This window comes from Hemitrygon akajei, chromosome 11, assembly GCF_048418815.1.
Source record: "Hemitrygon akajei chromosome 11, sHemAka1.3, whole genome shotgun sequence".
Classification (NCBI taxonomy): domain Eukaryota; kingdom Metazoa; phylum Chordata; class Chondrichthyes; order Myliobatiformes; family Dasyatidae; genus Hemitrygon; species Hemitrygon akajei.
Window position 1 is genome coordinate 6790041 of NC_133134.1, and position 15704 is coordinate 6805744.

The 15704-nt window shown below is 44.1% G+C and overlaps 2 protein-coding genes across 4 annotated transcripts in view; one reads left to right on the plus strand and one right to left on the minus strand.

Moving 5' to 3' along the window:
* Positions 1 to 1769: 1769 nt before the first annotated feature.
* On the minus strand, positions 1770 to 14981 carry aimp2 (aminoacyl tRNA synthetase complex interacting multifunctional protein 2). Of its 2 annotated transcripts, none has more exons than XM_073060158.1 (4): positions 14807 to 14981; positions 10707 to 10913; positions 5087 to 5318; positions 1770 to 2267 (listed from the first exon to the last, which is right to left on the minus strand). In XM_073060158.1, exons 1-4 carry the CDS (start codon positions 14906 to 14908, stop codon positions 1885 to 1887), a joined length of 924 nt encoding a protein of 307 aa, XP_072916259.1. In that variant the 5' UTR covers positions 14909 to 14981; the 3' UTR covers positions 1770 to 1884. The 2 variants fall into 2 exon arrangements, with proteins under 2 accessions (XP_072916259.1, XP_072916260.1); XM_073060159.1 differs by lacking the exon at positions 14807 to 14981 and adding an exon at positions 13200 to 13321.
* A 335-nt stretch (positions 14982 to 15316) lies between these two features.
* pms2 (PMS1 homolog 2, mismatch repair system component) overlaps positions 15317 to 15704 on the plus strand; it is a 39356-nt gene continuing 38968 nt past the window's right edge. For both annotated transcript variants that reach the window (XM_073060161.1, XM_073060162.1), the window contains exon 1: positions 15317 to 15436. In XM_073060161.1, the coding sequence (XP_072916262.1) occupies positions 15426 to 15436 (11 nt within the window). In that variant the 5' untranslated portion in view covers positions 15317 to 15425. The remainder of the gene's footprint in view (positions 15437 to 15704) is intronic.

The following is a 15704-nucleotide window of genomic DNA, read 5'->3' on the forward strand; positions in this document are numbered from 1 at the left end:
ACCAATGTTTGAAATCAAATGACCTTGCCTGGTGTCTCAGAGCTGGGTGTGTGTCTGCATCCGCACCAACCCCCCCCCCCCCCCCACCTGTGGCACTCCTTCTCTGCTGCCTGTCCCACACCCCTCCCGCGGTGCTCCACCTTCACCATTCCCAACATTATTTGCTCCCGACAGATTTACAAGATTGCTCTCCACTCCACATTGACAAATACGGTTGTACAAAAGTCTTAAGATATATATAAATAAATCACTCTTGGGGAAATTACAGTGAACAGAATCACTAGAGATACATTATATATGACATAGTAGGAGTGGTTGATTGGGGCTTCTGTTTAATTCCCAAATTCCTTTCCCCATTAAGTTCTTGCCCATATTTTACCAGAGCTGCTTAGTCATGTTTGAGACCACTGAATCTACCCTATTTTTCCCAACTATTTACATGAAACGTTGCCATAGGAAAGCCAAGATCCTCACACCTAGACCTTGCTCTTTTCTCCCTGCTGCCATCAGGTAGAAGGTACAAGTGCCTCAAGACTCACACCAGCAGGTTCAAGAACAGTTACCATCAGGGTCTTGAACAAAAGGGGATAACTCCATTTGTTTAAAGACTGTATTATCATGTTATTTCATGCTCTTTACTTATAGAACATAGAATAGTATGCACATTACAGGCCCTTCGGCCCACAATGTTGTGCCGACCCTCAAACTCTGCCTCCCATATAACCCCCCACCTTAAATTCCTCTATTTATACCTGCATTTGCAGAGTTGCCCATTTATCCTATTTACTATTGCTGTAATATAGATTTGCTAAGCATGCCTGCAGAAAAATAATCTCAGAGTTGTATGTATGGACTCTGATAATAAATATTACTAACTTTTTTTTTTAAAAGACATTTAAGCCATTTTATGATTTTGCTTGTGTCAATCAAGGTTCTGCAGCAGCAGGTAGAAGTAATGCATAGCTCCATCAACCCGGCCTCTGCGGGGTTCACACGTTCTGCAGGTCACCGTGAAAGTTACCCTCCATCCCAGTGCTCACAGAGACGTGCTGGTAGGTTAATTGCCCTATCGCTTCACTGTCTGGTATGGAGGGGCCAATGCAAAGATTGGAAAAAGTTGTGAAGGGTTGTAGACTCGGCCAACTCCATCATGGGCACTTAGTCTCCCGACCATCGAGGAAATCTTCAAAGGGCAATGCCTCAAAAAGGCTGATCCATCATTAAGGACCCTGCAGGACATGCCATCTTCTGATTACTACCATCAGGGAAGAGGTGCAGGAGCCTGAAGATGCATACTCATTGTTTTTGGAACAGCTTCTTCCCTTCCACCATCAGATTTCTAGATGGCCAATGAACCCATGCCCTCCTTTTGCACTACGTATTTTTAAAATATATTTCTAATTGTAAATTATAGTTCTGATGAGGGGGCTCTGCCTGAAACTTTGACTCTATTCCATATATGCTGCCTGATCTGCTGAGTTCCTCCAGCATTTTGTGTGTATTCTTTATGTATTGCACAGACTGCCGCTGCAAAACAACAAATTTAACAACATATCAGATTCTGAATTATTGCCCTTGGTGTAGAGAGGTGGCAGGAGATTTTAGGAGGAACTGCAAGCATGTAAAATAGAGACTAGAGGAAAGGGGGGGGGGGGGGAGAGAATGGAACTAACAGGATTGCTGCAGGAGCTACTATAGATTCAACGGGCCAACTGGCTTCCTCCTGTTTTGTAAGAAAATACAAGCAAATTGAAACTTCAGTCAAGAAGTGCCTTTAAAAATATTTATTACATAGTTTAAATAGGTATATCCTTCAGTAAATATTAAGAGCTAATTTTGAATGCCACAAGGATTAGAGGATAGTTTCCTTATAACCCATGACATTTACTTCAATGGTTTCAGTGCCAGATTAAAGCATGACAGATTCTCACATGACTTCACCCATCTCTGGACATTAGCAGGGATACCTGCAAACCCTATCTCCAGTAAGGCACAGTACAGCACCACATCAGCCAGTGTCAGGTCGGTTCCCACCACCCAGGGGCTCTTGTCAAGGGCAGAGTTCATGTAGCGCAGGACTGCTGCCTTCTCCTTGCTGCTTCCTTTCCTCAGTTGGAAGATGGCGATGTCTACCCAGCTGTCGATCTGCGTGGAGGTCACTGCATCATACTCATGACCCAGTAATGCGAAGAGGAAGCGAGCGACATTTCCCTCGCCTTCGATGCAGCACATGCTTTGGATGCTGAACTTCATCTGAGGTTTGGGGACTGTCAAAACAAAAATAAGAGCTGTCATGTGCGGCCGATGATGACCCTCAGACTACACTGCCCTCACACCTTAACCCAATCCTAACTAACAATTACAGTTCTAACCAACACCTTCCAGCCTCAACAAATCTCCCCTTAAGCCCTCAGAAAACCTCTACAGGTAGAACTGCACTCTCCCTTCAATCCCACACTCACACCCGACCTTAAAAGATCTACAACGCTAAACAATGCCCATCCCCACACCCCAATGCTCAGAACTAATAATAAAAAATGAAACCCCTACCCTAATAAAGGTGAATGGAACTGGACGAAGGTAGTGAAGGTGTGGACCAGATCAAATTAGCAGTTTCTAGTGGGATGGAATGTCCAGTAATGAAAACAGCAAACACAACTGGGTTAATTATCCTCCACTCGCAAATTGACATAATCCAAAATCTCTACGTTGTTATCCAGTGGATGAACTAACAGCTGGTCAATGTATAGGAATGAGATACAACACTTGGTTGACACGACAACCATCTTCCGCTCAACACTAGCAAAACAAAAGACCTGAACATTGACTTTAGGAAGAGGAAGGAGGGCAAATGTATACCAGTCTACATTGGGGGACTGGCAGGGAAGAAATTCTGCTGCTTTTAATTTCTGGGTGTTATTTGCTTATTTTTATTGTTTGAGTGATTTGTTTCTCTCCCCCCTGCACAATGGGTGATTGACGATCTTTTTTAATGAGTTCTGTTGGGTTTCTTTGTTTTTTAACTGCCTGTACAGAGACAAATTTCCAGGTTGTATATAGTATTCATACTTTGAACTCTGAATGGATGAGTTGAATGAAGGAAGGTTGGAAACGCTCGGCTTAACTGAAATACATAAAATCCCGAGGAGTTTCAACAGGGTGGGCATGGGGACGTTTCTTCTTGCAGAAAAATCCAACAACAGTTTGGGTGGCATAGTAGTATAGTGGTTAGCATATCTCTATTACAGCACCAGCGACCCAGGTTCAATTCCACCACTGCCTATGCTCTCTCTGTGAATGGGTTTCCCCCAGGCACTCTGGTCTCCTCCCACATCCTAAAGATGTACGGGTTAGTAGATTAATTGGTCACATGGGTATAATGGGACAGCACAGGCTTGTTTGGCCGTAAGAGCTGTTACCCTGCTGTATCTCTAAATGATAAAAAATAATTAACAAAAGGGGTTATTGTTTTAAAGTAAGAAGTTGTTCCTCAAAGGACAATGAAAGCAGACTATTTGAACACTGTTAGGGCAGGCTTTTGATAAGCCAAGGAGTGAGAGATGAGTACGAGCAGACACAACTGCAGAGCTGAGGTTAAAACCAGCTACATGGTGGAACTGGCACGAGGGACCAAGTGACGTGCCACGCTCTTTAACTTGTATGTCCACGTGCTTGCAAACTGCTGGAGACTGTCAGGGATCATTCTGGGGTTATGAAATCATGGATTATCTAAAATGAGAACCACTCTTTAGGAAATAAAACCTATACATAATTTAGTTTCCAACTGTTACTTTGTGGCTACTGAAACCCAACATTGGGCATGGGAAATACTCTGTCCCACTGAATCTACACAGAGTTAGACAATGAATGGACAATAAACCAACCCATGAACACTACCTCACTGTTTTTGCTCTTTTTTTGCACTATTTATTTAATTTAATTTATTATATACACTCATTAGCCACTTTATTGGGTAGGGAAGGACAACAGGACCTCTATCTATGTTAGGGTGGCGGGAAGATGGGCTGAGCATGGATGTCTGGGAACTGGAGGAGATGCAGGTGAGTGGAGGAAGGGAAACCCGTTCTTTGAAGGAGGAGATGATGCCCTGGCAAGGAAAACCTCATCCTGAGAACAGATATAACGGAGACAAAGGAATGGAAAAAATGAAACAGCATTCTTTTTTAAACAGGAGACATGGTGGGAAGAGGTATAGTCAAGGTAGCTGTGGGAATTGGTAAGTTCATCAAAGATGTTGGTTTTTCTCTCCACAGATGGAGACAGCGAGATCAAGGAAGAGGAGAGGTGTCAGAAACGGACCAAGTGAATTTAAGGACAGGGTAGAAGATGGAGGCAAAGTCGATGAAATTGATGAGTTCAGCATGGGTGCATGAAGCAGTGGCAATGGAGTCGTCAATCTAACACCGAAAGACTTGGCAGCATTACTGGGGAACGATTGAAACGTGGACTGTTCCACGTAGCCAACAAAAGGCAGGTATTACTGGGTCCCAGGCGGGTGCCATGGCTACCTGCATTATTCCTTTTTTATTTGCACTGTACTGTTGTCACAAAACAAATTTCACATCATAAATCTGTGATAATAAACCTGATTCCAAGTCTTTCCAGCTCAATCTCTGTAATGTCTAATTTCCCTTCAGGTCCCAGCCTTGAAACACTCAGCCTACAGCCCACTTTAAAGTCTAAATTTCCCCCGACACAGATTTATAGAGTGCATTTAACTAACTGCTTGCAAATTTAGGGATCCAAGAGGACTATTTATCTGATATTTCCCTTTTTCGCACTGCTTATTTAATTTCATTTTTAAAGACATATTTATTATAATGGATAGTTTTTAATATTATCTATTGCAATGTTCTGCTGCCATAAACAATATGACATATGCCTGTGATATTAAACCCGATTCTGATTTTTAGCTTTTAGTCTAGAAATTATAATATTTTGCCCTGTAATCCTTGATGGAAGGAAATGAGCTGGTTTTATCTGCAAAATTGCTTCCAAACAGTAAACTTCAACAATTCAATCAAGAAACCTTTGCAAATGCTCGTATTATTTTTTCCCGACTTACCATCCTTCCAGACAAGGGTGAAGCCCAGCTGATATTCCTGCCGGGATCGACAAATGCTTTCCTTTCCCAAACAGTTCCAGAGCTGGGAGGGAACGTTTTGCACGGAGGAGTGCACGTGCACTGAAGGCAGCACCCTGTATTGCTCAGACAGCAAGTTGTGTAGGACCAACAGTGACAGTGGTACTTGGGAGGGGTTGGCATTGATGACGATGTCTCTGAGGGCACCAGAGTTCTAAAATTAAGAACAATTATGAGTGTAATATGGTGCCAATGCACAGCACAGGAAGCAGGCAAGGCATTTATCCACACTCCATCACAACCTTCTTCCCTTCATCTTCACCCCATATACTTTGAAATAGCTTCACTGTAAAGATCCAGAGAGCTTCAGTGATAATTAAACTCTGTCTACATCATGCAGGATTTCCCAGTGGCCAACCAGTTTAATTACACTCCCCATCCCTATTCTGATGTGTTGGTCCATGACCTCTTCTACTGCCACAATGGGGCCATTCTTAGGCTGGAGAAGTAACACCTTTTATTTTGTCTAGGTAGCCTCCAACCTGATGGCATGAATATTGCTTTCTCTAACTTCCAGTAATCTCCCGCCTCTACCTTCTCTCTATTTCCATTCCCCACTCTGGTTCCTCTCTTACCCCTTCTCTTCTCCTTGCCTGCCCATCACCTCCCTCTGCTGCCCCTCCTCCTTCCCTTTCTCTCATGGCCCACTGTCTTCTCCTACCACGTTCCTTCTTCAACCCTTTACCTCTTCCACCCAGCTTCTCACTTCACCCCACCCACCCACATTCCCCCTCACCTGGCTTCACCTATCATCTCCAGCTTGTACTCTTGCCGCTTCCCCCTGCCACCTTAATCTGGCTTACTCCCTTTCCTTTCCAGTCCTAATGAACAGTCTCAACCCGAAACATCGACTCTAGATGCTGTCTGACCTGCTGAAGTTCCTCCAGTGTTTTGTATGTACTCAGTCAGAATTGTACTTTTTTGTGACTCATGAAAGTTTAACTGACAGAAGAGATTAGTTTTATTGTCACATTACTGTTGTGCCTTTTCCAAATACCCTGAAATACTTTAAAATTATTTCATGTACTTCTTTGGCTACGGACTGCCTGGGACTTAGCAAAGTAAAGTAGATATAAACCTAAGAACAGGAACAAATCTCAAATTCTAAATACAATTCAAAGCACCATTTAAAAACTGAATATAATTAAAAGTCAACAGCAAAGATGTAAAAATTAGCACTGAAATGTGTAGCTTGCGTCAACAACCAACGCAGTCCGAGGATGTAATGGGGGCAGCCCGCAAGTATCGCCATGCTTCCAGCATCAACACAGCACATCCACAACTTACTAACCCTGACCTGTATGTGTGGAAGGTGGGAGGAAACCAAAACACCCCAGGAAACCCATGGGAGAGGGTACAAACTCTTCACAGGAATTGAACCCTGATTGCTGTAAAGTGTTACACAAACTGCTACGCTGCCGTAATTAGAAGAGACAAGAGACTACAAATGCAGGAATGTGGAACAAAACGTTGGAGGAACACCGCAGGTCTGAGGGAGTAGAAGAGGAAAAGCCAGTATGAAGAAAGGTGAGGGAAGTGTTGACAGGGATGGTAGGGGATAGGTGAGGAAGGGGGTTGATATGCAGACGAAGTCAGGTGGGGAGAGCGGTAACACAGCAGTGGCTGCTGGGTGCTATCTATGAACGGATAAAGGAACAAATGGAGCCAGGTTTGGGGGTGGAGGGGTATAGAAGGGAAAGACAGAGGCTGAAAAGTGACATAGAGAGACAAGAGCCTGCTACCATCCAGCACACATGAACACCCTGTCCGAATGCCCTGCCGTTCCCCACTCCCCAACTCACTGAGACACTCTTACCTTACACCTTTTATTGCTGCAGTTTCACATATTTATACAAGTGTTTGTTATGTGCTATGTGTGACTATATGTACTGTGTTTTACACCTTAGCCCCAGAGGAACAATGTTTTGTTCAACTACATACATGTACATGGTTTAATGACAATAAACTGGAACTTGAAGAGGCGGAAGGTGCTGGACTCTGATAAGGAAGCTGAGAGAGGATGGGCATTTAGAATTAGTTATGAGAGAAGGTGTGTGTAGGGCAGTGAGAGAACCTGACGGGATTGAGCAGAGAGAGAAAGTAACACTAGGGGATGCAGGCTATACAGAAATGGAAAATTCAATGCTCATTCCATTGGATTGTACAATAACTGCTATTAAACCCAGCAACCTTTCCAACTGGAGCAGGAAGTGCTGTTCTTCTAGTTTATGATTGGCCTCACCTAACTATAATTTAAAAAAACCCGTTTTCCTGGATTTAATGGTTCCATAAACACACATTACAGGTACAGAAAATTCTTCAAGTACCTGTAGCAACAAAAGTAAAACCTACTAAAGAAGTGACCTGAGTAGTAATTTTAGAAAATCTGTTTTGATAGGGTGCCGCAGTAGTGTAGTGGTTAGTGCAATGCTTTTACAGCTCAGATTGTCAGAATACAGAGATCAATTCTGGTGGAGTTTGTACATTCGTCCCATAAGCGTGTGGGTTTCCTCCGGATGCTCCAGTTCCCTCCCACATTTCAAAGACATACTAGTTGGTAGGTTAATTGGTCATTGTAAATTGTCTCATGATTGGGTTAGGGTTAAATCGGTGGGTTGAAAAGCGGAGAGACACGTTGGGCCAAAACGGCCTGTTCCATGTTGTATTTCCAAATAAAAACTATAATTACAAGGGCTAATTTTATAACTTGTGTAAAAATAAAGGGGGTGGCTAATATGCAGATTCCACTGGCAGAACTAAGCTGGCAGTATTATTTGAAGACTTGGAAAGCTGCAATAGTGTAAAGTAGAATCGTATCAGGAGATGCTATACTCTTCCTTGGTAATCTGATTAATACAAAAAGCCTTCAAATATAGATTTGAACTTAGAAGTAGTTTGTAGGATTGCTTGCTATGTGAACTTTTAAAGAACAGTATAAAAAAGTACAGGCCTTTTGGCCCACAATGTTGAGTCAACCTTTTAACCCATACCATGCTCAATTTAAACCTTTCCCCCAAATGGCCCATAACCTTCCATTTTTCTTCCATCTGTTCAAAGTACATTTATTATCAAAATATGTATAAATTATACAACCCCGAAATTTGTCTCCTTACAGGCAGCCGCCAAACAGGAAACCCAGAAGAATCCATTTAAAAAAAAGACCCAACAGAGAGAGAGAGAGAGAGAGAGAGAAAAACACAAATCGTGCAAACAATAAAAACAAGAAACAACATTCATGACTAAATGGAGCCCATAGACACGAAACCTGGAGCAGCCAGAGCCGGCACACAGCCTCACCCTTAGTTCAACACAAAGCGGGGCAAAACATCGCGAAGCTCACAGACATGAAGTCCAAAGCAGGACACAGCCTCAGTGCCAAGGAGAACAGAGTAAATATTGCAGAGCAGCGAGCAGAACCAACTTGACCCCCGCCTTTGGTCCCAACACTTGATTTTTTCAATCCATCCAGCCCGACATTTAAATTGTCCAAGCACCAGATCATCCTTCACACTAGGACCTGGACCCCATCACATCGATATACTCTGGGCCTGGAACTGGCCGCCACGTTCTGGCCCATACCTGTCTTCAAGTTTCTGATGCCCAAGATGCATCAGCCTCAACCTTCACTCCCAGCAGTGTGTTCTATCATAATCAAGCGGTGTGTCGAATGACATAGACGATCATGGTCTCATGACCATGAATGTTCTTGGCAAGTTTTTCCACAGAAGTGGTTTGCCATTGCCTTCTTCTGGGCAGTGTCTTTATAAGACAGGTGACCTCAGCCATATCCTAAAGAATTTAAAATATTCTATAAGCTCCCCCTTCGTTCTCCAAGGAATAAAGATCCAGCCTAGCCGACTTCTTCTTATAACGAAGGCCCCTTAGTCCTCACAATATCCTTCTAAGTCGTTTCTGCACTCTTTCCATTTTAACCACATCTTCCTCACAACAGGGTGACCAAAGCTGTATACAGTACCCCAAGTGCAGCCTCACCAATGACTTGTACAAAGGCAACATAATTCAAATTCAAGTTTAATTATCATTCACCCATACATGAATACAGCCAAATGTCTTTTTACAGTAGTGACAGCTGCTTCCTTTAGCATAAGTTTGTGATCCCGTTTTGTTCACACCTTTGCTTACTGTGGGCAATGTAACGTTATATTTTTCCTTTCATGTCCTTACGTTCTCCAATGCAGCATTTCGACCTTTTATCATCAGTGTCATCATACCATAAATCAATGTCCTCAGAAATGCCTTGTGCTGTTGGATATGGTACAGGTTCAGAGTGCCTCCTTGGTAGAGGCTGAGAGTGAACACCCTGAATTACTCCCTGGGCCAAAGTGCAAAGCACATTGCACACAACACACTGCACAAATAGTTGCAATTTCCAAAAAGCACGTCCCCGTGTTTTCCCGGTCCAGCTTGTTCTTGCACTGAGTGAACACCAGAGGGCAGCACCAATGGGAGAGGCCAGCTGCCAACCCAGTACAAAATACAAAAGGTGTTGGAAATCCAGAGTACCACACACAAAAAGCTGGAGGAACTCAGTAAGTCAGGCAGCCTATGGAAAGGAATAAAGGGTTTGACATTTCAGGCCAAGACGCTTCATCAATATGGTCTATCAATATGGCTTCTGTGCACTTGGTCGTAGCAACCTCTATGTCTTGTTTTTACAATTGGCAGACACTACTAAATATTAAGAACATCAACTATTACCGGTCTACCCCACAAGTGAGTTGCTGGATAGCGATGAAGCTACGTTCCACATTGCTGCCTGCTACAGCCACTCAGGGAAGAAGGCATCAGAGGTGGTGTGCAGACCAACAAATGGAGCATGTCTTGGATGTTTTTCTTGTGATCGCAAGACCCTGAAGGACATGGATAATGTAGAATACTGTGAATCTGGTTAATTGTTCATTGGGGAGACCAACGGTAGGGGAGCTGCACGACCTCGGGTTTGTATCAATCAAGCCTTCATGCTGAGGCGACAACTGTTGCGGCAGTCCAGGGGAGGAGGCAGTGTGAGAGGCAGCACGCTGGAGTCCATGCTGGGTTAGGGGCTGGCCCCTCCCATTGAGGCTGCTCTCCAGTGCTTGCTCGGTGAAAGACAAGCTGGACTGCACTCATCTGCAACTGCATTTATGCGCGAGGAGGAACAGCAGTGGCTGTTCTGGCAGAAATATGGCTCCAATACAACATCCCGTGCACCATTCTGCTATTGTAATTATGTGCTATGTGTGACTGTTGGTACTATGTTTTGCACTCTGGGTCTGGACAAACACTGGCTCGTTCAGTAATAGTCACAAGTATGGTTGAATGACAATTATACTGAACTTGATCAGGACTTTCAGGTTTCAGGTGCCAGGTTTTGATCCAAAACGTTGACAAGTCTTCCGCCCCCATCCCTCCCCACCCCAATGTTGCTCAGCTCCTCTAGAAAATTGTTCCCTGTTCCATATTTCAGCAACTACACTCACTTGTGCCGCCATCCTTAACTTGACTCTTGATAAGTGAGTGTGTGGTTAAGTTTCAAACCTACCTTTCCCAGTATCAAATCTAAGTTAACTGCAGTCCGAACTGTTGGCCCAGAGCAGGCATGGTTAATTTCTGCCACGTCCAGGTCAGCATCTGGAGTGAGAACAGTCTTTGAGAGACCATCGACGACAGCCTTCAACTCGTACAAACGATTCAGCATCTCTGTCTGTCTTGATTCCAAATTCAGGAGTTCTGAAGTTTCAGCTCCATTCTGAAAACCAAGCAAGAAAAACATTAGGGACATTTAAAGAACTCTTAGAGACATTTGGATGAAATAAAAATGGAGGGCCATCTAGGAGGGAATGTTTGGAGTAGATTAAAAGTTGAGCACAGCATTGTGAGCTGGAAGGTTGTGCATTAGTTGCACTGCTGCCTGCTGGAATTTTCTATATGCTAATTAGCTATACATTTTTTAATATCTTGTCAATGCCTAGGATTCCAAAATTGGTTGAGAAAAGTACTGCCTATGAAAGATGGAAAATAAATGCAAGCTCTTAAAAACAAGAGATTCTGGAAATCCAAAGCAATACATACAAAATGCTAGAGGATCTCAGCAGGTCAGGCAGTATCTATGCAGGAATAAACTGTTGACATTTCAGGACAAGACCTTTCTTCAGCCCTGGAAAGGAAGGGGAAGATGCTCTGAGATGAACCTGTTTATTCCAAATGATAAATAATCTACTGGAAGAAGTCAGCAGATTGAGCAGCACCTGTGAGGGATGGGGAAAGAATTGCAAGGTTTCAACTGCCAACATCAACTTCAGTTTAATCTGTTTTTATCTTGTTCCAAACTGCAATTAATCCCACATGTTCCCCCCCGGCCCAATTCCTAGCATTCTAAGAGAAGATCTTAAGATTAGCTTTATTTGTGACATGTACATTGAAATATATAATGAAAAGCATTGATTTGTTTCAACAACCAACGAGGCATGCCCACAATTCACTAACCCTAGTCAATATCACATCCTTTTTTTAAAAAAAAGATTCCAGGATCTTCTCCAACAATTGACTTCAGGTGAACAGTTCAGTGGTTCTGTACTGCCTTTCTCCTTCCTTAATGAGAAATATTTCTGCAGGAGTATTTCTATGTAATCTAAATTTCTTCTATTTTCTTGCTTGCAGTCAGTCTTAGTATCTTGGCATTTCTGGGAAGCTTTTTGCCCGATGTAAAGACAGACACCAAAGTATTTGTAGAATTCCTCTGCCAATTTTTTATTCCTCGTTATAACAGCATCTGCATCTATCTGTTAGGGTTGCAAATGTGCTTTAGTCCTTTCCTTACTTTCAGTTTTCATTGCATATTTCCAGATTACTTTCACTTTCTATTTCTCCTGGTCTATTTCTGAATCATCCTTTGCTAAATTCTAATTCTCCCAGTCCTCTGGCTTTTTGACTTACTGGCAATTGTAAGCCTTTTCCGTAGGTCTTAATTTTAAATTTCCTCTGCAATTGGACCTAGTGTCTTTGTGCTTTAAAAATGTACATTGTTTGCTAGAATCCCTATTAACTCTGTAAGTGCAGGACAATGCCCATCCACTGTCAATGTCAAACCTTCGCCAGAGGTGCTACCCCTCCCTGGACACTCTATAGATCCTGGTACACCGCTTTGACAGGAGGGCTAAACCAGGTGAGGGTAGCCAGGGGGGGGTGATTAGGGGCCTGTCCTAGCATATGAAGTCAGCTCAGTTTGTGACGCTTGTTCATACTATGGATCCGGACTTCTGAGGTCGAGAGGGTGGAACTGCCCCAGTGCAACGGCTTTTCCACTTTAAAAACTCTCCCTCACAGGCTTCCTGTCATCGGACACGATGGACAACCACATTTCCTCATTTATAACTTCCCCTACATCTCTGTAACTATTTGAAGGCCTAAAAACAACAGCAACCAATGTTTTTTTTTTCCATTTATTTTTATGTAGAGACAGAATGGGAGAACCGGTCCTTCTGGCCCAACGAGATGCCGTCCAGCAACCCACCTATTTAACCCTAGCTTAATCACAGAACAACTTAACCTACTAACTGGAACATCTTTGGACTGTGGGAAGAAATCAGAACACCTGGAGGAAATGCACACGGGAAGAATGTACAAACTTTCTTAGAGAAGGCTGGAATTCAACTCCTAACTCCGACGCCCGGAGTTGTAATAGTGTCACGCTAACTGCTACACTACCGCGGCATCCCCAGCTGCTTCTTTGCTCCATGCCAACTGATCCCAATTCTGTATCACAATTTGCTGAGCAAGGTCCTTTCTCAATTACTGTATCAACATCATGCCTCCTTAACAGATCACCCCACCTCCTATTCCTACTGTGCATCTTTCCTAAATGTCAAATACCCTCGAATATTTAGTCCCCACCTTTGATAATCATGTTTCTGTAACAGCAAATAAATCATACCCATTTATGGCTATTTCAGATACACTGTGCATTTTGATGTAATGTCTTTAAAATTGACCCTCTAACATTCCATTTCAAATCCTGACCCTATACATTACTTACCTCCATTTCCACTGCTTATGTGATGCATGCAAGGTATGATGTGGGCAAAAGAGCTGTAGACACACAAGAGGCTGCCGATGATGCAATCTGGATCAACAGCATTTCTGCTGGAGAAACTCAGCTGGTTGAGCAGCATCTATGGGAGAAAAGGGGCCGTCAAAACCCCAATCAGGATTGAGTGTGAGGAGGAGAGGTTATAGGAGAGTAGTCCAAGGTGATTGGTGGATTGGGAGGGACTGACAGGTTGCACCAGGAAGGGGAGGAAGAGGTGGAGCTTTGAAGACTGCAATACCTCCTGGTGTGCTTACCAGAGAGATCACCCTATCACCATAACGTGCTAATTCAGTGCACAAATGTTGCAATGTACCAACACCATTCGTGTTTACATACTCTGTGCATGTGTACATGCGGTTTAAAAAGAAATTAACTATTTAAATTTGTAAATACTTCTTTAAATCTCCTCTGGGATTTTATGTCAACTTAGGGGACAGCAGACTGAAGCAGGGATTCTTGTCAGAAACACTCGCAGAATTGAATAGGAGTATCAGCTTCGGCATCTAGGTGCGAGTTGAATCACAACCTGACGTGGAGGCTCCAATGCATAAGATTGCAAGAGAATGTAGACTCAGTCATTTCGTTGATGGGCACAACCTTCCTCGACACTGAGGAAATATTCAAGAGGTAGTGTCTCAAGAAGGCAACACTCATCATTAAAGACTTTAAGTATCTGGGACGTGCCCTTTTCGCGCTATTGGGGGGGTGGTACAGGAACCTAAACAGCTTCTTCCCTTCCATCAGATTTCTAAACCTATGAACACCCACATTGTTCATCTGAAGCACTGTTTATTTTCTTTTATAATAGTTTTTTAATGTCTTCGCACTGCAAAAGAACAGATTTCCGTCATAAAATTCAGTGATGATAAACCCCAAAGGGTTTCAGCAAAGGTGGCCGCTATTCACAATCGACCACAGAATCAGAATGAATCCAGCCACTCCCATTTCGGAACACCTTATAATCCGTCTGGGCAGCCTCCCATCTGATGGCAGGAACACTGATTTCTCGAACTTCCAGTAATGTCCCTACCCCCTCTCTTTCACCATTCTCCTCCAACCCCTTCTCCCTCATATCTCCTTGCCCGCCCATCACCTCCCTCCGCCGCTCCTCCCCCTTTATCTTCCATGGCCTTCTGTCCTCTTCTATCAAACTCCCCCCTTCTCCAGCCCTGTATCTCTTTCACCAATCAAGTTCCCAGCTCTTTACTTCATCCCTCTCCCTTCAGGTTTCACCTGTCACCTGGTGTTTCTCTCTCTCCCCCTCCTCTTAAATCAGCCTTTCCCCCCCCCCAGCCCTGCCGAAGGGTCTCGGCCCGAAACGCCGACTGTACTCTTTTCCATAGATGCTGCCTGGCCTGCTGAGTTCCTCCAGCATTTTGTGTGTGTGTTACTTGTATTTCCAGCATCTTCGGAAAGCTCTGTAAAATTGTTCCCTTTCAGTATTCAGGCGTTACCTCAGCGGGCCGGTTCGGTGAGGGGAGACCGGTCTGCCAGGTGGCCTGTACCGGCGCAAGCCTGCCCGACCAACCCTCCTCGACCTCCAAGCCTCTCACCTGAGTTTCCACGGTGGACCTGTGATAACTGGACAGCTTGTACATACAGGTGGGCAGCTCCACGACGCCATCGCCCTGATGATAAGACTTCAGCTTGTACATCGGCACTGCTGTGGAATCGGGGCCGCACTCGCCAGTCCGCACACCATGAAAACCTCCCGCAAACCCTAGCGGCCCCCTCATCCCGCCCCTCCACTCACTCTATTGGTCGGTCATCGCCACCTTTGATTTCTGTTTGGATCAGAGAGCTGTCAAACATAAAAGTCAAGGCCAACATAAAATAGAGGAACAATTTGAATTAAGTAAACAAATATTACTATTTCATTCGCGAATTTCTATCAAAAATATTTTTATTGTTAATGAAAAAAGTAAATAACGGGTGGCCAGTCTTTGCGCGGTTTGGCATCGTAGTTGTAGTTCGAAGAAGCGGGGTTAACGCATGTTTTCGCTGGGAGGAGTGCTCCACTGGACTACAGATCCCAGAGGGCAGTTCGCGGAGCGGGGGTCGCCGCTCGTTGGCGGTTCGGTGGTTTGAGGCGCGGGCGATGGCTGCGCGGCGCCGGGTTCGCGGGCGTTAGGTGGCGGGCCCGGGCGGAATCTCGCTCTGGGCACAGTGGCGATGGAAGCCTGGTGAGTTCCAGAGAGGAGCCGATGAATGAATGAGCATGAGGGAACTGGTTTATTATTGTCACGTGTACCGAGTTGCAGTGAAAAACTAGACTTGCAAACTGTACACAAACGAGAAAATCTGCAGATGCTGGAAATCCAAAGAACGCACACAAAATGCTGGAGATTTTCTCCAGTCCTGCTGAAGTGTCTCAGCCTGAAACGTCTTTTCCATAGATGCTGTCTGGCCTGCAGAGTTCCGCCAGCATTTTGTGCGTGTTCCTTGCAAACT

What these genes read in the sequence shown, in the direction of transcription:
- aimp2 (XM_073060158.1), bottom strand. Translation starts at nt 14,908, where the DNA reads ATGTACAAGCTGAAGTCTTATCATCAGGGCGATGGCGTCGTGGAGCTG. An exon ending in GGTCCACCGTGGAAACTCAG is followed by an intron (nt 10,914 to 14,806) that starts GTGAGAGGCTTG and finishes CTTGGTTTTCAG; the next exon opens with AATGGAGCTGAAACTTCAGA. An exon ending in TAGATTTGATACTGGGAAAG is followed by an intron (nt 5,319 to 10,706) that starts GTAGGTTTGAAA and finishes TCTTAATTTTAG; the next exon opens with AACTCTGGTGCCCTCAGAGA.